The sequence below is a fragment of the Pogoniulus pusillus genome, chromosome 14 (genome assembly GCF_015220805.1).
Source record: "Pogoniulus pusillus isolate bPogPus1 chromosome 14, bPogPus1.pri, whole genome shotgun sequence".
NCBI classification, from domain to species: Eukaryota; Metazoa; Chordata; class Aves; order Piciformes; family Lybiidae; genus Pogoniulus; species Pogoniulus pusillus.
In genome coordinates, this window is record NC_087277.1 from 20898944 (window position 1) to 20920240 (window position 21297).

General features: G+C 54.4%; 1 protein-coding gene across 14 annotated transcripts in view; it reads left to right on the forward strand.

Moving 5' to 3' along the window:
* Positions 1-21297, forward strand: part of SCRIB (scribble planar cell polarity protein) — an 88972-nt gene that overhangs the window by 15109 nt on the left and 52566 nt on the right. For 12 of the 14 annotated variants that reach the window (XR_010304843.1, XM_064154528.1, XM_064154515.1 and 9 more), the window contains exons 2-16: positions 3259-3376; positions 3592-3670; positions 5157-5246; positions 5924-5980; positions 8239-8302; positions 9157-9231; positions 9309-9453; positions 10119-10237; positions 10757-10956; positions 11677-11843; positions 12427-12551; positions 13611-13748; positions 14250-14474; positions 14860-15177; positions 17212-17274. Coding sequence is in view for 13 of the 14 variants with exons in the window: in XM_064154528.1 (XP_064010598.1) it covers positions 3259-3376; positions 3592-3670; positions 5157-5246; positions 5924-5980; positions 8239-8302; positions 9157-9231; positions 9309-9453; positions 10119-10237; positions 10757-10956; positions 11677-11843; positions 12427-12551; positions 13611-13748; positions 14250-14474; positions 14860-15177; positions 17212-17274 (1983 nt within the window). In the remaining variant the exon portion in view is untranslated. The remainder of the gene's footprint in view (positions 1-3258; positions 3377-3591; positions 3671-5156; positions 5247-5923; positions 5981-8238; positions 8303-9156; positions 9232-9308; positions 9454-10118; positions 10238-10756; positions 10957-11676; positions 11844-12426; positions 12552-13610; positions 13749-14249; positions 14475-14859; positions 15178-17211; positions 17275-21297) is intronic. The other 2 variants (XM_064154521.1, XM_064154520.1) reach the window with 2 other exon arrangements.

The window sequence follows — 21297 nt, forward strand, 5'->3', positions numbered from 1 at the left end:
ACAGGGACAGGGATGGAGCTTTCACTCTCACTTCCAGCAGCAGTTTGGAGATGACTTTGTTCTCTGTTTCCAGTGCCGCAGCTGAGTCTTTGGTGCAGATTTTGTTTGCCCATTGGCTGTTGGGCTTCATGAGTTGAAGTGCCCAGAGCTGAGAAGTAGAGGTTGGCTGTGGTGTTTGGAGCCCATCAGGCCTTGGCGAGGTCATGTTGCTGTGTTTTACAGATTCACAGCTTGCATGGGGTTGGAAGGGACACTCACAGGTCATCGTGTCCAGCCCTGCTGCAGTCAGCAGGGACACCTCCAACTCGATCAGGCTGCGCAGAGCCACATTGAGTAATCTTGAATGTCCCCAGAGATGAGACCTCAACTGCATCCCCGGGCAGCCTCTTTCAGTTTTTCACCACTCTCCTTGTAAACAGCTTCTTCCTTATGTCCAAGCTAAGGCTACCCTGCCCCAATTTCAGTCCACTGCCCCCCATCCTGTTGCCACAAGCCCTTCTAAACAGTCCTTCCCCAGTATTCCTGTAGGTCCCCTTCAGATAGTGAAATGTGGCTACAAGGTCTCCCTGGAGCTTTCTCTTCTCCAGGCTGAACAGGCCAAGTTCTTTCAGCCTGTCTCCATAGAAGAGGTGCTCCAGCCCTCTGATCATCTTGGTGCCCCTCCTCTAGACCCACTCCAGCAGGCTCGTGTTGAGGGGCTCAGGGTTGGGCACAGTACTCCAGATGAGGTCTCGCCAGAGCAAAGTGTCAGAGTCACTGCTCTTCACCTGCTGGCAGCACTGCTTTTGATGTAGCCCAGGATGTGCCTGGCCTTCTGGGCAGCAGGTGCAGACTGCTGGCTCACATCCAGCTTCTCATCCACTAGCACCCTCAAGTACATCATATTGACTTCAGTCCCAGTAGATGGAAGAGCAAACTTCCACTGCTTGCTGGGGTTTGAGAAGAGCTTTGCCGGTGAGAGCTGGGCTTTGGGTGCTCACACAACAAGCACTCGCAGCCCTGACCCAGCTGTGTCCTGGGCTGATCCCCAGCAGCGTGGGCAGCAGGTGCAGGGGAGGGATTCTCCCTCTCTGCTCCATGCTGCCGAGACCCCACCTGCAGTGCTGGGGCCAGCTCTCGAGTCCTCAGTACAGGAGAGATGTGGGCCTGTTGGAGCAGGGCTGGGGGAGGCCTTGCTAGGGGAGTCCAAATGCCCTGTCGATAAGGCTCCAGCTGACGTTCAGGGCAACCTGGTGGTTGCCCCACAGACTGGCAGTCATCTCCATTGTGTCACTGACCACTTCCCATGCACACTGCAGGGCAACCTGCAGCAGGAATTGACCCAGTTTGTTCTGAGTTGATTTTTTTAAGGAAGGGTCAGCACCGCTGCTGTGAGACCCTGCAGGCAGCAGTGCTGGAGGTCTGGCTGTGCGTGTTCTGTTCCCCTTGTTGTTTCCCAGCCTGCAGCCTCCAGCAGGTCAGCACAATGTCTTGCCTGGAATTTCCTTGCATTCTAAAATTAGGAGAAGGATCTAGGAAACAATAGCAGATCAACCTCCTGCTCTGGCCTGAACCTTTGTTGTCATTGAGACTTTCACCCACTTCCCTTCTTGTTAAACTGATCAGCGTTAGATAAACTGAACCCGAAGGACCGAACCTGTGCAGTGTCAAGAGGGCTCCTTCTCTGCCCCTCATTCCTTCCTCCCCTCTCTGCCTGCTTTTCCTTCCATCCTTCCTTCCTTCCTTCCATCCTTCCTTCCTTCTTCCCTCCCGTCTCCTTCCTTCCTTTTTCCTGTGCCAGCTGTTCATCTTGGTGCACTGCTCTGGAAGGACCATCTCAGCCTAGCTGGGCAGGTTTTTTTCGGTCCCTCAAACATTCCCTTGCACCCAGCAATGCTTCCAGACTGACACATCTCTGGAAGGTGGCAGAGAAATGTCTGGAGTTGTATGATTAGCCCTGCTATGAGTGACAGCTGTGGGTGTCCCACCGGCCCAACCCCCCACAGCTGTACTCCTGGGGAGGTCTGTTTTGGCAGCCTGGATTACTCTGAAAGGCAACTGAGAAAGCAGATTCAGGCCTCCAGTCCTGGTTGGATCTCCCTCATTGTGGTCGATGTGAGCAGCCCTGGCTCTCTGGAAGTGCTTCCTGATCTGTAAGCTGGGATTGTATCCTCAGCTGCTCTGTGTGACCCTCTCATGGGACAGGCAGGATGGTCACGTGGATTGGAAGTGGCTTCTGCCTGTCTCTTCATGAGCCTGAGCTCCATCGCTGTGGGCTTTTGCATCCCAGTTTGAGTTTGTTAAGGCTTGGCCAAGACTCGGGGACAGTGAGAGGAGCCTGAGGGGACCCAAACTCCTTGGCACAGGCAGCTGGCTGTACCCAGCGGCTTCTCTCTGCCTCTCTCTGCTGCCTTCTGCAAGCTGCAGGTTTTCTGCAGTGCCCACTCTTGGTTGGGTGCCATTCCCAGCTGCTCTGAAATGATGCATGGCCTCGGGTTCTATTCTGCCCAGGGGGTTAGAAGCAGCTACAGGATTTGCTTGGTGGATGATTGCAGTGGTGGTGGTCAGTAAGCTCCTTAGAGGCTGTTTGGGGTCTAGAAAGTATGAGTGGTGATAGAGGTGACTTCTGAGAAGAGTCAGGTGTGAAGGAGCTGGGTGCTGCTGGATTGGGATGTCCCTGGAGGTCCAGCCAGCATTTCAGTGACTGGGGTGGGGGGGCGTTTGGGAAGGATAAGTGGCACAAACTCATTTCCTCTTGGTGCTGGGACCTGTCACTGGTGTCCTGGCCGGAGAGGGTCTTCCAGGCATCCTGACAAAGTCAACTGTACAGCAGATGTGTGTGGTGGCAGGGACAGGCTTTCAGCCTGGAGGTCCTCTCATTTCTCCTTTGTTGGCTTCTCTGGGCCAGACACAGACACAGCAATGTCTGCTGCTCTTGTGGGTCATAGTGACCTCCTCATGGAGCTTGTGTCTGAATGCCTAAGGTGAGCTTATCTTGGGAAGCAAGGACCATCCGTTCTGTGTCCTAGCAGGGAGGCAGAGGAGCAGTGGGATGACAGAGGTGGTAAAGGAATCTTTAAGCTCATTAAATGCTTTCCTTCTTTCACCCTCATGTCTCACTGACCCTAATCAGGGTTCTCATCTCTGCAGCAACTGCACGTTGAGGCCCTCAGCAGATCAGAGGTTATGCAGGCAGGCAGTTGTCTCCATGGATGGATGCCTTGAGGTGAGAAGATGGATTTCCCACAGAGCTGACCCAGTTTTGTTCTTCTCTCATAGCCTTTCTTCAGGCTCCTGAACCTGCGCAGGCTGGGTCTGAGTGACAATGAAATCCAGAGGCTGCCCCCCGAGGTTGCCAACTTCATGCAGCTGGTGGAGCTGGACATCTCCCGTAACGGTAAGGTCAAAGCCCAGCGGGTTCCCCGCGGCCCTGCGCTGCTCTGGCCACACCTGTCCCGCACTGACTCCTGCACTGGCCTCTTGTGGGTCCAGACCCGTGAAAATATGGTGGATTTACTCTGCCAGGCTGTCACCAGTACCTGGTCTCCCATTTCCCACCTTGTAGGCTCATCTCAAGCCTCTTTTTTTTTTCTTTTCATGTATTTTTTCCAGACATTCCAGAGATTCCTGAAAGCATCAAATTCTGCAAGTCCCTGGAGATCGCAGACTTCAGTGGGAATCCTCTCTCCAGGTAGGAGGCTAGATGCAACCCTTTCGTCCAGCTGTGAGCAAAGTTCCTCATTCTCCCTGTCTTTCTCTGGTCTTCTCCTGAAGTCCAGGCCTAGAATTGCCCTCCTGCCTGCCTGTGCCAAGATCTGCAGGTGTCTGTTCTCCAAGCAGGTGGAACACTCATCCCAGGGAAGAGCTGGTGTGTCTGCTCCATTTTCTGGTGGGGCTTCTGGCTTGGAGTGATGACTTTAAGTCATATGGGTGCCACTGGTGTGAGTGGTCCTCTTGGGAGAGGCTTATTACTGCTCCCAGACCCTTCCCCTGGTGCACAAACTAGAAGGCATTTGGGCTTGTTCTACTACAGGGGAGCAGGGAAAGGCCCTCGTGATGTCCTCTGCCCACTCTGCCTTTTCTACTCTCCCTTCTTAGAGTGGCCGTCCTTTGACCTCTGTTGGGTTGACTTCCCAGATACTCTAGTGCCCAGAGCTGTGTCCAGGAACAGGGATCTCTGCTTTGTCCCTTCAGTCTCCTCTCTGCATCTCTAAATCCACAGTGTTTTGGGCATGTGGCTCCCTTGCCTTGGTGGACCAGGATTTCAGGCACTGTTGTCTTGATGTGCTGTCTACAGGTTCCCTATAGGTGCCAGTCTGGCTCCAGATGTCTCCTGCCCTTCGTGTTCCTGGGCAAGCACTACACAAGCCACAGTCTAACCAGCTTCATTCTCTGCTTCCCTCTTGTGGTGCCAGAGTCACAGAGTCGGAGTCGGCTGGGTTGGGAGGGGCCTTTAAGGTCCTCAAGTCCAACTGTTAACCCAGCACTGCCAGGGCACCACCAACCCATGGCCCTCAGCACCACAGCTCCACGGCTTTGAAACCCCTCCATGGATGGGGACTCCACTACTGTCCTGGGCAGCCCAAGCTAAACCTGGACAACTTAAAGGGCAGAAATTGTTCCTCATGTCCAACCTAAACCTTCCTCATGGCATCTTGGGGCTGTTTTCTCTTGTGCCATGAGCAAACCTTTCAGTCTGTGATTCAGATATGTCAAGAGCAGTGGGACAGGGAAGCTCCAGGAACAGCCTGTGAACAGGAAAGGATTTCTGCTCCTTTTTTTGGGTTATGTTGCACCTCGGAGCTCTTCGGATGCTACTCCTTGGCCCTAGGGAATGTTGCAGTGTCATCTGCAGAAGCACCCAGAGACAAGCATTTGGATGACTGTAGCTCTCCCTACTTCCAAATTTGAAGGATCCCATGGCATCATCTAGTCCGAGATTCGTTCCTGGGTGCTGCATATTTGAGTGTGCACACCTGGACTTGCAATGGCTTTGGTGCATCTTGGAAATGGGCATCTGCTGGGCCAGGAGCTGAGGGCCGAGTTGGTTCCTGCTCTTCCCCTTTTCTCACGTGGGCACTGATTGTGACAGGATTGGTTCTGGGGGATCTAAGGGAGGAGCTGAGGGCTTGCTCTGTGCACAGCGTTGATGGTGGTTTGTTCTGACATGCTTGCAGGCTTCCAGAGGGGTTCACGCAGCTTCGGAGCCTGGGCCATTTGGCCTTGAATGATGTGTCTCTGCAGAGCCTCCCCAATGACATTGGGAAGTGAGTATGCCATGGTTCCTTGGGGTGGGGGAGGAGGGCTGTGGTGAGAACACCAGCAGGATGTGGAGGGGCAGAGCCATCCCAGTGCAGCTTGCCACTCTGCTGAGCATGCTGCGGAGCACCTCCAAGCATTACCCTTGTGCAGGGACTTGTTTAAAAAAGTTCCTTTCCAGGTCAGCAGCTGCTGCTGCTCCTCGGATCTGTGGTGCAGGCAAGGAGTGCACCCAGGGTCCTCAAAGTCTCTTTCCTTACTTTGAGTCCCTGTTTGCCCCTTCCCAGCCAGGTGTGGCCTGCCCCATCGTGTGGGGATGGTTTGTGCTGTTAGGTGGCCAAGGCAGAGCCCCTGGGGCTTGCCTGTGGGGTGCAGGGCCTCTCCCATGGGATTTGGCTTTCTGAGGGCACTGATCACTTGGGGCAGACAGTCCTGTGTGTGATGCCACAGTCCTTGTCTTGGGCACGGTGTTGTGTCCCCATCACTGTGCCATAAGCAGTCACCTCCATCAGAAGCCATTGCAGCCCCTCCTGTGCTATGTCCTCCCCTCATCTCCATCCGTGTACCCATGCTCGCGCGCTCCTGCAGGTACCAGAGTGGTCCCAGGGGAAGGACATGAGCTCTCCTCCTATCCTTGAAGCCCTGGTCAGTGAACCTGGCTTTCTCCATCCCTTTTCTCTTGCAGTTTGGCAAACCTGGTGACTTTGGAGCTACGTGAGAACCTGCTAAAGACTCTCCCCACGTGAGTGTCTGTCTGGTGGCTTCAGGAGTCTCCTGCTGAGTGTTCTTACTGATCCTTCAGGGACTTGCTCTTTCTGTAGCACAGACTCCAGGCTTTACACAAGTTAGCTACATCTTGCTGGACTTGTGTAAATTGGGGTGAGGAGGGAGAGCGGTGGCACAGGGCTGAATGGCAGGGAAGGGTGGTCAGGGTCCTCAGCCTCTGTGTCAGGGCTGGTTTGGAATAGACAGGGTTCTCCAGGAGAGCTGCTGGAAATGGTGATAACTGCTCTTCTAGAGAGGTGGAGCAGATGAAGGATTCTTATAGAAACAGAGAAGTGTCCTGATGAGGGTATAGGAAGATCTCTGTGCAGTGCAGTTGACTGAAGAGCAGCAGAGGGTGGCTGAAGATCTTCATTGCTTCTGACATCTCTGGTTTTTGGAGTATCCCTTCTGGTTGCTCTGGCTGAGGGAATGGGTGGGATAATAGGCTTTCCTGCAGCAGACACACAATCAGACAGCCAGGGAAGGGAGAAGAGGTAAGTCTTGTTAAGTGTTCCAGAGCTCAGGGGCAGAGAGGAGTTCCTGCTGAAGGGCCTGATTGGCACAGCTGATGCTATGGTGGGGTAGATACAAGAGTGCCTTAGTCCTGGTGCCCATGGGAGCTGCCCACTGAGGTTTCTAATCCATGTCAGCTGTCAGTCAGGTTTCAGCCTGCTGCTTATTCATCCAGACTTCCTTGGATGGGTGTTGGAGTGGATTCTACTTGACTCCTCCTTGAGTGGCAGTGTTCTGGGGCCACACAAACTCCTCAGTGAACTTGTGAAGCATGCAGCTGTGGTCACCTCAGTGCCTTCTTGCTGTCCATGGAAGGTTTTCAGTTCGGCTGCCTACATTTTCCCCTGCTCTATTCAAGAGAGGGAGCAGAGAAGGCATCTGATGGTTGTGTTCAGGCAGGGTCTGAGTCTCTGAGCAGCCAGGGCTTTAATCTTTCGTCTGTGGTGGACACATCTCCTCACTGTGAGGTGTTGCTTTGACTCGGGCACATGCTCTTCCTGATGGTTATTGTCCTCTGGGACCTGCAGGTGCCTGCCAGGCTTTGTCTCTCATCACTTGTATCTGCTTGTAGAACTTCTGTGCCACTTTTGGCACAGAGGACAAGATGCTTCCACAAAGGAGCTGAAAGAGGCTGCAGAGGTCATCTCCCAGGCTTGATGTCTGGCCATGACATGATGTAGAAGCACAGGTCAGATTAGCACTGTCGCCCTGCCTCTGGTGCCAAAGATCTTCCCTGCTCAGAAGCTGGCAGTGTGAACAGCCTCTGAGAACCTGCTTTTCCTGTGCCCCCCAAGTGTTGTTCTAGCCTGGGATGGGCCTTTCAGCACTGTCTAACAGCGTCCTTGATCTGGATGGTGCTGAGATGTACGGCTCCAGCTCCGTGGAATTGGAGTCACTTCTGTGCTGGGACAGTTCCTTGTGGAGAGGCACTGCTGATGCCTCTCCCTCCCAGGGCTGAGATGGCAGTGCAGAGCGAGAAGCATCTGCCCCTGATTGGAGCGGAAGCAATTGGCGTTGGTGGGGTAGGACAGAGAGGTGAGGACATGTGAATGCCTGAGCCATGTAAGAAGAGCTGGATGCTGATGCTCTGGGGCTGCAGCCTTTTGTACCACCAGGTCATGATGCATCTGGATCCTCAGGGCACATCCTTGGACCACCAGTGTGGACAGGCTTTGGCTCCCCTGAAGGCTTCTTGCAATGTCTTGTGAGCTTCTTGTCTGTGCGTCTTGACGTCCTCTGAGACATCATGGCAGTGTTGTCTTTCCCTTTCTTCTGAGTGGGGAACCTGAGGCTGCTGAGTTTGTCCTTCCTGCCTCTCCTTGCAGCTGTGCTTCCCCTGCTCCCCCAGATGTTGTCCTCTGCTGCCCCACTCCTGTTGTCAGTCTGTGCCCATGGCCTGATCCCTGCAGGGTTCAGGTGTGGCTTGTCGTCTGTCCTGGTTTTGCTCAGGGTGTTTTATGGTGGGAGAGGGAGAAGGCAAATTGATGGGAATGGAATCTGGGGCTGCTGGTGCTACTGGACCAGATCCCCTGGCCTGGGGAAGGTAGCACTCTCCCAAACTGCTTGGCTCGGAGGGGCTGTGGGTGAAGGTCAGGATTGCCCCATCAGCTTGAGGAGTTACTAGAAATGGTTTGATTTGTGAGGTGAATGTCCCAGGTGCTAACTTTTTGTTCTTCTCTTGTTTTTCCCTCTCTTCCCCTCTCTGCTCCCTGTCTCTTGCAGCTCACTCTCCTTCCTTGTCAAGTTAGAGCAGTTGGATCTTGGTGGCAATGACCTGGAAGTACTGGTAGGTGAGGGATGGTGGGGGAGGGCCTGTGGGTGGTTGGAGGGGCAGAGCCCTGGAGCTTTGTGGAAACAAGTAGGCTTTTCACCTCAAATGCAAGGAAATGGTCCCACAGGGTGTTTGGGGAGGTTCTGATCTGCCACCACGGCTTAGTCATTGTTCCCAGCTTAATGTTCTCTCCATGTGTTGGCTCTTGTGTCTCGCTCCCTGCTGTCCTCAGGCACACCTTGCACTGCTCTGTCCGAGTGCTTTTGCTCTGGGGTGTCCACTGCTGTCAGGCTGACTCAGGACCTTCCTTTGCAGTAATTCTGGAGCATCCTTTCTCTTCTGTGCTGCTCTGCCCCGAGCTGCTGTTCCTCACTCCTGGGCCAGCTTTCTGCCTTTCTCTTTCCCATGTGCTTTCTCTGCTGCAGTGTGGGACCTTTCCATGTTCTTCTGCTCATGTGGTCACCCAGTGTGTGGTGTGTGTCCTGGCACTGGGGTGTTCCCATGGAGGCGTTGCCAATGCCAGCCTTGAGGTCCAGTTCCCCAGATGTTTCTGCTCATGTCTGAGGAGGAGGGCAACATCTCATTCCTTCAGTTTAGTTCTTGTCCTGCCAGCTCCCTGCTGCTGTTTCCCACATCCCCTGTTGGACTTTCTGCAGCCATCGAGCCAGCCCAGACACCTCCAAACGTGTGTTGCTGGATTGTGGCACACCAAGAGTTGAGCTTCCTGAACCATTTGGTGCATGGCTGCAGGAGGTGTGGGAGCAGCACCAGGGGCTGACTTTGCAGAGCCAAGGTGTGACTCATGGCCTCCTAGAGCAGCTTCTTGCCATGGCAGGGCCTGACTCTGTCCCTGTCCTCTTGTGTTGCAGCCAGACACCCTGGGAGCACTGCCCAACCTGCGTGAGCTCTGGCTGGACCGGAACCAGCTCTCGGTCCTGCCTCTGGTGAGTGCCCCTGCAAGGGCTCTGGCTTCTCCTTTGCTTCCTCTTCAGCTACTGCAATGTCTCCTCTCTGACCCTAGGAGCTGGGCAACCTCCGCCGCCTGGTCTGCCTGGATGTGTCGGAGAACAAGCTGGAGCAGCTGCCCAACGAGATCAGTGGGCTGGTGGCACTGACGGACCTGCTGCTGTCCCAGAACCTGCTGGAGTGCATTCCAGATGGGATTGGTGAGTGCTGTGGGATAGGAGAGCAGTGCAGGACTTCAGAGCAGTGCTCCTGGAAGGGGGGCTTCAGGCAGGAGGGTATGTGCCAGGGATCTAGGGCTTGTCAATACACAGTAGCTGAGTGGAGAAGCAGTAGGTGATACTGGAGAGCAGAGCTGTACAGGGCAAGTTCAGGTTCTTGATCTGCACTGTGCATGAGTGAAACCTGTGGACAAGCCTGGTGGAAACAAAGGCAGTGTCTGTATCATAGAATGTTAGGGGTTGGAAGGGACTTCCAGAGACTGCTGAGTCAAACCTCCTTGCCAAAGCAGGATCACTGAGGGCAGGCTGCACAGGAACGTGTCCAGATGGTGGTTGAAAGTCTCCAGAGAAGGAGACTCCACAACCTCTCTGGGCAGCCTTGTTCCAGTGCTCCGTCACCCTCCCCATAAATAAGTGTCTCCTCATGTTGAGGTGGATCCTCCTGTGTTCCATCTGGTACCTGTTCCTTGTCCCATCACTGGGCACTACCAAAACCAGCCTGGCATCTTCAGCTTGGCATCCATCCCTCAGATATTTACAGATGTTGATAAGATCCCTTCTTGGCCTTCTCTTCTTGGCTAGATAAACATAAAGCAGCATCATTATCTTGGTGGCACAGTTCACACCTCTCTTCTTGTCCTGGCCAGGTCAGCTGAAGCAGCTCTCCATCCTCAAGGTGGATCAGAACCGGCTGACAGAGGTGACAGAGTCAATTGGGGACTGTGAGAACCTGTCAGAGCTCATCCTGACAGAGAACATGCTGACGGTAGGTGCTCTAGCAGCCGCCAGCCTCTCCTCTGCTGTGCTTAGCCACATGCCAGGGACTTCTTTCCACCTTCTGGCCTCAGAGCCAGATATCTGAATGTGCTTGGGCTGCTCTGATCACAGTTCCACCGAGCTCACAGGCTCTGGAGAAGACCCTGCGAGACCCAGGCCTGGGGTGCAGGGCTCCATCAGAAGCTGCATTTGGCAGGTGGCCATGAGTATTTGCTCTGAAATGGCTGCTGCAGACTGCACATGATTTGATTGTCAAAACACAAGTGCTGGGAACAGGCATATGAACAGGAGAAGAATCTTGGCCAGTGTGTTCTGAATGCTGGGCTGAGGTGAGGAGTTGGCACCTCACAGCCTGTGAACCTGGGGAGAATCTGTCCCAGGGCTGTGGTGAGAACTTCAGGAGAGTGTAAGGCTGGGAAGCAGCTCTCTCCAGGCAGAGCTTTTTGCCTCTTTACCTTTATTCTGCTGCTCTTGTCCTATGCCAACCCTTGCATCCCCTCCTCCCCAGGCCCTGCCGAAGTCCCTGGGCAAGCTGGCCAAGCTAACCAACCTCAACGTGGACCGCAACCGGCTGACGTCGCTGCCGGCCGAGATCGGCGGCTGCGCCAACCTGAACGTGCTGTCCCTGCGCGACAACCGCCTGGCCCTGCTGCCGCCAGAGCTGGCCAACACCACCGAGCTCCACGTCCTGGATGTGGCTGGGAACAGGTCAGCAGGACAAGGGCCTGCTCTGAGGAGGAGTGGGCTGAGCCCTGCTGTGCTCTGGGAGATGCTGGCTCTGTGCTGCTGCCAGGTCTGGAGGAGCCCAGCCTGGCTCTGATTGCTCAGGGCTCTCTCTCAGGCATTGCTGGCAAAGCCCTTTATTTATGGTGCCCACGCACAGGGCAGAGCTGACACAGGAGTGTGGGGGTGCTTTGCCATGTGGGAAGTAAAGACCAAGACAAATCCTGGTCCACTCTTTGCCTTGCTGTAGATTTTGTAGTTTTGTGCCATCAGTCTCGTGGTGGCTCGTGGCAAAATCATGCTCGTGGCAAAATCATGCTCATGGTGTGCACGGCCCCATGGTGTGAAGGATCTGTGGTCTCAGAGACTGCAGAATTTAGCTGCAGGATTTTGGTAGCAGTTGGAAGCTGTCTGGAGCTGTTGTCTGGAACAGTCTCTGTGTACTGATCTGTGAAGGACTCATTTTTCTGTCTTTAGACCCCTCTTCAAAGCTCTCCTTTTTCCCGTGGCTGATAGGAGTTGTCCTCTGCTGAAGGGTGCTGGGGCTGAGGGTGGGTTACTGGAGTCCCCGCTGTGACAGGACCCTATGCATGCAGCACGGGTGAGAGGGGTCTGTCTTTCTGCAGTGAGTTGAAGCATCCTGGCGCTGAACTGAAGTCCTCCCATTGTCAGGTGAGTTTCATCACCAGATCTTTGCTTTTGCAGGCTGCAGAACCTGCCCTTTGCTTTGACAAACCTGAACCTGAAGGCCCTGTGGCTGGCAGAAAACCAGTCCCAGCCCATGCTGAAATTCCAGACTGAGGATGATGAGAAGACTGGAGAAAAAGTTCTGACTTGTTACCTGCTCCCTCAGCAGCCTTCTCCCAGCCTAGGTAAGAGCCTGCACTGGGAGTGCTGGGCAGTGCTGTGTCCTCTACAGAGTGCTGCAGGACAGGGCCTTGATCCTTCCCCTGCCCTTGGCTGGACTCGTGGTGGTCACTGTGACGCCCTGTGCAGACCCCAGCTCTGGAGTGGCTGGGGGCAGCTTGCCAAGGCTGAAACTGCAGTTGCTTCTCTGCCAAGTGGTAGAGAAGCTGCAGCCCAGTCCTCAGTCTTTTGCTTTGCTCCGTTGGCTGAGTAGTTCATTGTCTGCAAGGTTTGCTAACTATCTTGATGATGCTCTGGTGCCAATGCTTCAAATCAGTGCCTTCGTTCCACCTTTATCCTTAGTTCTTGGGTAAGGAGTGCTAGAGCTGAGCCCTTCGGGTCCTCCTGTAGAGGCTGCTATAGATCTCATGGGAGATGTCTCAGAGGTGGCAAGATCTGCTGACTGCATCCTTTGTCCTCAAGGCCTCTGTGGTTTGATGCCATGGGCAGACACAACAGAAGTGCCCTAGTTGAGAGCTTTCTGTCACCCAAGCATTACAGCCCTGCTTCTTCAGAAAGCAGCTCCCACTGTGTTGCTTTTCTCCCCAGAGAACCTTCTGCAGAACAGTGTGGATGAGAGCTGGACGGACACCAACTTAAACAGAGTTAGTGTCATTCAGTTCCTGGATGAGCCCAAGGGAGATGATGAAGAGGAGTCTGGAGCTGAGAGAAGGGTAAGAAGAGTAGTTCCAGGAGGCTTGCTTGCTTCCTTTGGAAACAGCAAAAACCTTCAGGTGGTGCCTTAGGTGGGGAGCTGTTGTGGTGTCCATGCTCTGCCCTGTCACACCACTGCAGACCCATGCTGGACTTCTGCAGCCTGAAGAGCATTCAGTGCCCTCAGGAAACAAGCAAGTCTGGGAGGTTTCCCATGGGAGCTTGGCTGTGACTGCTGAGCTGTCATTTGAGGAGTCCAGAGATCCCAACAGTTGGATCACCTTCGGGACTGGACTTAGGGTGAGAAAGAGCTACCCAGCCAAGCTGGAACCAGTCATTCCCCAGCTCCCCCAGCTTGGAGCCAGCTACCAGCCATGCTGTTACTGGAGCAGCTGAGTACCGTGGACAGCCTCGAACCCTGTGGAGGGTCATTTTTGGTTTGGCAGATCCAAGGGCAGGGTAAAAGTTTGTTTGCAGTGAGTACTCTTGGTGTCAGTTTCCTGCAGGTTTTGTTTGTTTTTTATTCTCTTGTGGAGAGAGACTCCTGAGGCCTGAATCCTCTGAAACCTGTCTCTGCAGTGTAGGTGTCCCTGCTGCTGGAGGTGCTGGTTGTGTGGAGTAGTTTTAACCTTGTTAGTAACTTTAGAAGGGTTTTGACTGACTCTTAGCTGGGATGGAGCTTCACAAATTTATGTGGCACAGGAGCTTGTCGGGCGTGTTCAGCAGTGCTGGAGGGATGAGAAGATACTCACCTGTATGGCCTTCAGGAGTTTCTGTGCTGACAGCTCCATGTTTCCTAAACCTGAAGCACAACTGGAAATTTCCTATCCCTAGAGTTTCTCCCAGTCCCTCTGTCAGATGCAGAGAGCAGAATAATGGCTGAGAGAGCTCCGAGAAGGGATCTCTGTCTCCATTTTCTTGCCTCAGCTGCAGGCTGCAGTGGAAAGACTGAGGTCAGGTCCTTCAGCCTGACATTTGGGTCATACCCAGCCGGGGCTCTGGCACTCCAATACAAAAGGTGTCATTTGAAGTGGTTCCATCCTGGGAGGTCTGACTGCTGCATCTCCTGCTCTCTGCAGGGCTTGCAGCGCAGGGCAACCCCTCACCCCAGTGAGCTGAAGGTGATGAAGAAGGTGATTGAAGTTCGGCGCAGCGAGGCGCACGCTGCCAAGGCTGACCCCAACCTGGCCCTTCCTAACTCGGACCTGAGAAATGGGGTAACCACAGACAACATGGGGAGGGGCTGGGGGAGGCTGGCAGAAAGAACTGACTTTTGGGAGGGATTGGAAGTTGCTGAGCCTGGATCGGCTGGATTCTAGGGGCTGGAATCTGCCTTGTAATGTCAGCTGGGGTTACTGAGGTGGAGCAAGAGATGCAAGCAGGAGACAGCACGAGGGGAATTGTGTGCACTGGCTCCGCTTCGTCACAAGACACGGAGAGGAGAAGGCTCTGTACTGGTGTTCCCAGTACAGGCTGATGGGAGCAGAGTGCTCAGGGAAGGAGTCTTGCTGCCCGAGTGTGATGGCAACAAACACAGGCGGTGGGACAGGGGTGACACACAGGCGGTGGGACAGGGGTGACCCATCGTGAGGTGCAGCAGGCTTGACAGGGAAAGCTGCTTCTGTTGGTACTGCATCGTAGCCCAGCTTGTGCCAGGCACTCAGTGTTGCTCTGCTTGCTGCTTTGGTTTGTGTCTTGACCTGAAATCCTTTCCTCAGGAGAAGAGGCTGAGCGCCACCTCGCAGCGCAGCGAGGACTCCCACTTGTCCAACAGCACAGCCTCCGCCGACCACAGGGGCGAAGAGCAGGCAGAGAGGGGCTGGCCCAACGGGCAGCTGCCCGAGGTGCACGAGCTGGAGAAGGAGGTGAAGCCCAAAGCTGAAGAGGAACATAAGGAAGCTGCTGATCAAGAGGAGGATGATGTGGAAGTGGAATACAACGAGGTAGGAGCCTAACAACGGCAGTGAGTTTGGGATAAACAGTGGAAGGAGTTGAAATTGTCCAAGAAGATGGATGTGCAGAGAGCGGTTTGGGCAGCACTGGTGGCAGGCACAGGCTCTGGAGGCTGCCTGTGGAGCGGAGTCCGTGGGAGGCCAGGGAGGGCAATGTGGAAGCCAGGTGGGGTCCACATGTCAGAGTGCTCTCAGTCCCTGGAGCTGCTGGAAGATGTCAGGGTGAAGGCATGGGGAAAGGCAGGTGTGGTGACACTTGGTCTTTTGTCTTGCACAAAAGCAGCAGTGCTGGCTCTGCCCGTGTGGGTGGGGGGACAGCAGGTGTCTGCACTGCTGCTGCCTGAGGGTCACAGCTCTCTGGGGCTCGCCCCTGCAGCCCACTGTGCACTTCGCTGAGGACACACTGATACGGAGTGAGGATGAAGATGAGGATGAAGAGCGGCCGTTCCCGGTGGAGAAACAGAGGCTGATCCGCAAGGACACTCCCCACTACAAGAAGCACTTCAAGATCACCAAGCTGCCCAAACCAGAGGCAGTGGTGGCACTTCTACAGGGGTTGAACAGTGATGGTGTCCCCAAAGAGGAAGAGGAACTGGGAGGCTGTAATAACAACACAGAGACTGAGGATCAGGAGGAAGCATGGGATGAGGATGACAGAAAGAACGGAGCTCTGTCTGCTCAGCCGTCGGTGAAGGTAAGGTCTTGTGGGGAGGGGGCACAGTCAAGGGTGCCAGACTTCCCTTCTGCTGCTTTGAGCTACCAACCAGCTTGATGTGGTACCCATGGAAACGTTGGCAGGAGGCTCCAGCACTTCAGGAGAGATGTGCTGAGGGTGGGAGAGCTGCAGTTGTTTCCGGGGCTCATGTGGCTGTCCAAGAGCTGTGCCATGCTGCCTGTGTCTTGACTCCTTGTGCTGTACCTGAGTTCCTGCACTCTCCCCACTGTGTGTGATGTGTCCTGTGCTGCAGGAGCAGCTCCTTTGTCCCACCACCGACAGGTTCTTGCATTCCTTTCAGTCACCTCTGTGCTTGCTGATCCTTGCACCTCCTTTGCACAGGGTGGGCTTTGTCCCTGGATGGATCTCACCTCAGGCTCACCGTCAGGCTGCTCAAGTTGATCTTTCTGCTTCTGGAGAGGAGTGGGCAGTGAGAGCTGACAGGAGAGAGCCTTTCCCCTTGCTCCCATCCACCCTGCTCCGGATGTACTCCCATTTAGGGAACCTGTGCTCTGGAGCTTTGCCATCCCCCTGAGGGCACTGTGGACCTTTCTGCTTATGTTGGGAGCTAGTGAAATAGGAGGTCCTGGGCTCTACTCAGCTAAAGCACCACGTTTTGCTGGGGACATGTAGAGATTCTTGCTTGAGGAAGATCCTCACGGTGGGGTAGTAAACTGCTAGTGAGAGAAAGACTGTTGACCTGTTGGTAGTGCAGTTGTGTGATGGCTCTGGGAAGTATCTTTGGCAGGCAGGGCTTAGGATGGGGCTGAATCTCCACCATGGTCTGATACCAGCAAACCTCGTGGGTGAGATGTGGATCTCTAAACTGGTGGAAGATGCTGGAGTAAAATCTGCTCCTGTTATTAGTGCATGTGCTCCAGACTGCTGGGGTCATTTCCAGCCCACACTGGAAACATGGAGATGGCTCAGGGGCAGGTTCTTGCCCCCGTATCTGCTTTGGGGCCCTGTACTGAGTGGATGCTGATGGAGCTTGTCTCTGCTCTCTGGAGATGAGGCGAGTAGTTTCCTCACTGTGAAGTTCTTCAGAGTGAAAAGGAGTTGCTGCTGCTTGTAAAGATGTGTGAAGCCATCCTGAGGCCCCTTCACCCAAGCCCTGCCATGCTTGGGAAGTGCCCTCACCCATGAAGCTCTATTTTAGTCAGGAGCTTGGAGCTCAGGACCTGTTGGCAAACCCTGTGAAGTCTGCACAGGTCTTGACACCACAGGCTTGTTGCTGTCTGAGCCTTCTGCTTGGAAATGGCAGTTTCCTCCTCCTGGGCTGGCTGGATGCCTGCTCCATGAAGGAAGCTTCACTGGCTTGCCTCCTGAGCTGCCCTTAGTAAGAAGTGGAACGTGGGGAGCAGCGGCCCAGTGCAGTGGAGCTTCCAGGAAGGTGCTGCCCACACGCTGAAGGAGGCGGCAGTACAGGGTGTGCAGGAGCCCTGCTCCTTAAGCCAGGAGGTTTTGCAGGGACATTTTGTTTTCAGGAAAAATTCCAAAGGTGCCTGCGTTTGGAAACAGGGTCCCCAGGTCCCTGGGAGGATGTCCTGTTCCAGCGGAGGCACTTCCCTTGGCAGGAGGGACCAGTGCAGTTGGATCTGGGACCGCTCCACTCCTGTGCAGCAGCTGGGTGGCACCAGCGACCCTCTGGTCTCTCCTCCTCTGTTTTCAATCCTTCCTTCTTCACTGAGGGACTCGGTGCAGAGGGGTGACCTCAGCTAATTGTGTCCAGCTCGTGAGCCTGGTGGCCACAGCCTCACAGTGCCAGCGCAGGCCAAAGGTGGCCCTGAGGTTGGGCTGCAGCTCGCCAGGCACTGGCACCCTGTCGGCTGTGCCCCGGCAGCCGCCCTGTCGCTGGCCCTGGGGAAGGTGGTGGCCAGGAGTGGTGTGAGGGGGTCTGCTCTGGTGCTGTGCCCTGTCAGTGGTGTGTGTTGGGTGGTGGTGGTCGTGGTGGCGGGTTTGGTTTATGCTCCACTAATCCGCATGCCTCTTTGCTGGTTCCTGTCCTAACAGGGGGTGTCGTTTGATCAAGCCAATAATCTGCTGATTGAACCTGCTCGCATTGAGGAGGAAGAGGTCTGTACCACTCCTGTTCTCTGCCAAAATCATGCCCTCTGCTTGATTTGCTTCCCAGGCTCGCCCCTCATTGTAGGGGAAACTGATCTCTCTGGGTCAAGTGGCTTCTGGACCTGACTGATCACAGACACCCAGTGATTGTTTCCTCCCCTGCTTTTACCTCTTTTCCCTCCTCTCCCATCTCTGAGGTGAGAATGGCTGCTGCAGACCAGGAGTGTGAGAGCCCAAAGGGGCTGAGGTGGAAAGGTCAGGTTCTGTTTGCTGTGCACTGAGAAAAGTGAGGCTGAAGGAAAATAAATGCCCACTTCTGGGAGTGGTGGGCAACTCTGAAGGAGCAGAGGCTTCAGGAACCTGCTAGGTGCTGTGTATGACCTTTTGGGAGAGAGAGGAGGATCCAGCTCAGGACACGGTGCCATAGCATGAGAAGGGTGAGATGGAGGTAATCAGTGGTGCCTTTCTTGCAGCCCACCCTCCATAGACTCTCCTCAAGTCTTCACATCCAGCACTTTGTGATGACAGAAGAGGTCAGGTGGCACTGGAGGTGGTGTCAGAAGGGGGCAGGTGGTGGCAGAGGATGTGTAATGCTCCAGGACACGTGTGGGGTTTGATGCCCAGGTGTATGATCCTGCGTCTCTCTGCTTTGACTCATCCTGTGGCTGTGATCCCCTTCTCGAGGACTGGTCCTGAGCAGGGTGGTGCTGCACTGAGGCAGGAGCTCTTGTCAGCACTGATGGCTTTCAGGAGGCTTTCTCCTGCAGGACACAGAGTGGTACCAGTCCCATGTACAACATGAGTGGCAGCTTGCTGGTCTCCGGTGAGCTGGACTCTTGCTGCTTCCTCAACAGGGCTTCTTTCTTGGGTTTGGAATAAGATTCTGGAAGGGAGGTGACATCCTTTCCACACCAGGAGAAACGTGAGCTGGCTCAGATGTGGTCCACTGTTAGCTTTGACCATCCTAGCTTTAGATCACTGACAAGTATCTCTTGCTTTTCTCTTTTGCCTTTCTTCTTCCATCACTCCAAGGCAAAGCTGTAGCCAGGGACTTCCAGATCCCACACTTGGGAAGTGGCTGCTCTCAGTCCCTCTCTCCAGGTCCTTCTCTCCTTGCTTCCCTAAATGCAGTGGCTCAGGAAATCTCAGCCCTGTGTTAAGAAACTGCTTTCCTCTTCCATAGCTCCTGTCTGAGCTCCTCCTGCATCTGGTGGAAGTGTGTGGAGCTTCTCTGTGGCAGCTGCAGAGGGAGGCAGGTTAGAGGCCCCACTCTGCTCTGATGTCCCTGCCGTGCAGATCTGTCCCTCCGTGTGAGGAGCAGTGTGGTAGTGCAGCTCCTGGTGACAAGCATAGGAGAGGTACATCAGAGCACACCAGCTTTGGGAAGCAGTGGATAGTCCTACAGCTCTGGGGGAGTGCTCAGCTCAGTGGGTGGTTGCTGGGTTCTCCAGTCAGTTGATACTGGGCTGTGCTGGTGGAATCGTGCTGGACATCTACCAGGGCTGCCGCTCCTCTGGAAGATTGGCTCCACAAGTACCGGTGGAACCAAACGGTGGTGCTGGGGCTGAGTGTGCCATCAGTGGGGTGCTGGGCAGCTGGGACACCTCGCTCGTGCTGGAGCCATGTCCTTTCCTAGCACATGGACTGTGGAAAGCAGCTGCCTCAGTGTACAGGTGGAGGACAACGGCAGAACTATTCAGGGCCTTAGAGACTTCTTAGCATCGAAGCAGAGAATTAGCTCAGGAAGTGACACCTCCCAGAAAGGACATCTGCCTGCTGTTCCAGGGTGACTTCAGGTCCTTGAGAAGAGCCTGTGACAGCTGGAGCAATGGGCTGATGGAACTGAACAAGGTCATTGTGGTGTGGAGAGCCCAGAGCCCCTTGTGCAAGCCTAGTTTAAGTTCCTTATGCTGCTGTCACATTCCTTGTGTAACTTCATGTAGTTCTTGGAGGGAAGGAGCTGCTGACTGTGCATTCCTCAAGCCTAAAGAAGAGCCTTGCCAGATGGAGACATCTGCCTAGCTTCTGCCAGCACCTCGGGGTGTGGGGAGTCTGGTACTGGTACTGCCAAGGCTCCTTCAGCTGCTGGTACCAGTGGGATTCAGCTGTAGTGTAAGATACCATGTGTTGGAGTGCACGATATCTGGTTGTGGAGACCTGGCTTCCACTGCTGGCTGTCCCATGTTCTGTCTCCCACCTCCCTGCCGAAGTGGCTGTGTCTGGGTGGTAGGGAGGCCTTTGGAGGAGAGGAGAAGCACGTTGAGCTGCTCTTTGAAGGCACACGGTTGCACCTGAGGTATTTTTTCAGGTAATTTTGGAAGAAATAGTCCAGAAAGAATTGCTTAGCAGATTGAAGGTCACCATGAAAGGAGGAGTATGTGACCAGTGCTGCTTTGTCTGCAGGAGGCTGAAGTCCTCCTTCTGTGTGTGCCCAGGATTCACCCATCCTCTGCACCTGCAGGTGTTAGAGTCGTGAGGGGCTCTGCGCTGGCAAAGCCTGTGTGGGCTGAAGAGCATCAGAGGCTTCTGCCATGGTGCTTCCTCCCAGCTGCACTGGGTGTGCTGCTGATTCTTCTCCCTAGGAGGAAGCAAGGCTGAGCTTGGATGGATGTTCAAAGCTTCTTGACTTCCATGCCCGAAGTGGAAAAGATACTGCCAGCTGCTTCTGCTCAGATGCTTGTCCTCTGGAGTCAGAGCCAGTCACATCCTCTCCATAAAGGAGCCTTGTCCTGTGGAAGCTGCTCAGGAACAGAACCATGCATGTTTGAAAGCCTCATGCATGGCACCACCCTTACTGTTGGTCGGAGACAGCTGGGTCCTGAAGGACCTCCTGTTAAGGGGTTCATCTTTGGAAGGCTTCTGCTGACTGGGTTCCGTGGGAATGTGTCACCAGCAGTCCTGCTCATCTCTGTGAGGCTGCCATAGCACTGCCTTCACATGTGGACCTCTGTGCTGTGGTGTTCTCTGGGTGAGGCCATAAACCTGGCAGTACCTTCTCAGGCTTAGAATTCTTACCTAGCAAATTGGATTGTCCCACAGGGTGACCTGAACATTCTAAACCCTGCAGAGATGAATGAACCTCTCCTGTGTAATGTCATCTGTGTGTGCTCAGCTGCCCTGGCTGACAGAGGAGGGTCCTCCCCATGTTAGCAAACACACTGCTGGGACTTCTCTCTTTACATGGTGGAAGTTCCCCTGAGCAAGACAGAAGGTGCCATGATTGCTCCTTTCTGTTCGCTGCCACAGGAATGTCTTTATGACCTCTTCCCACTGGGTTGAAGGGCGCTTGGGTGTCATAGTGCTCTGACCCTCCAACAGCTGGGAGGCAGGGGCTGGAGTCTCTCCCCTTGTACAGCTTCAGGTCTGCAGGGTGTAGTTTGAGTTCCATTCACTTACAGAGTGAGGAGATGGCTGTATGGCTGCTGCTGGTTCCTCTTCATTCATCACTGTGGGAGCTGCAGATGTGGTCTGAACTGGAGCTCTCTGGAGGAACAGGGAGTGAACTGTGGAGTGACTCCTGACACAAAAGCAGAACTGTCTGCAGAGTTTCCTTCTGCTCTAATCACAGAATCACTTGGGCTGGAAAAGACCTTTCAGATCTGAGAGTCCAACCATTGACACTCCCAAGTCCATCACCAAACCATGTGTGTCAACACATCTCCAGAGCTTTTAAACCCTTCCAGGGATGGGGACTCCATCACTGCTCTGGGCAGCCTTCTTTCAGGGCCTGACAACCCTTTCAAGGAAGAAATATTTCCACATGGCCAACCTAAACCTGCTCTGTGGCATCTTGAGGCTGTGTCCTCTTGTTCCATGGGAAAAGAGACTAACCCCCACCTGGCTCCAACCTCCTTTCAGGGAGCTGTAGCAAGCCAGAAGGTCTCCCCTTGGCCTCCTTTTCTTCAAGATTAGCAACCCCAGATCCTTGAGCTGCTTCTCACAGGATTCCTCCTGCTCTGCACCCTTCTTCAGCTTTGAGAGCCTTCTGCTCTCAGAGTAGGTCACAGTCACCTGCTTTGTAGATAGAGCAAA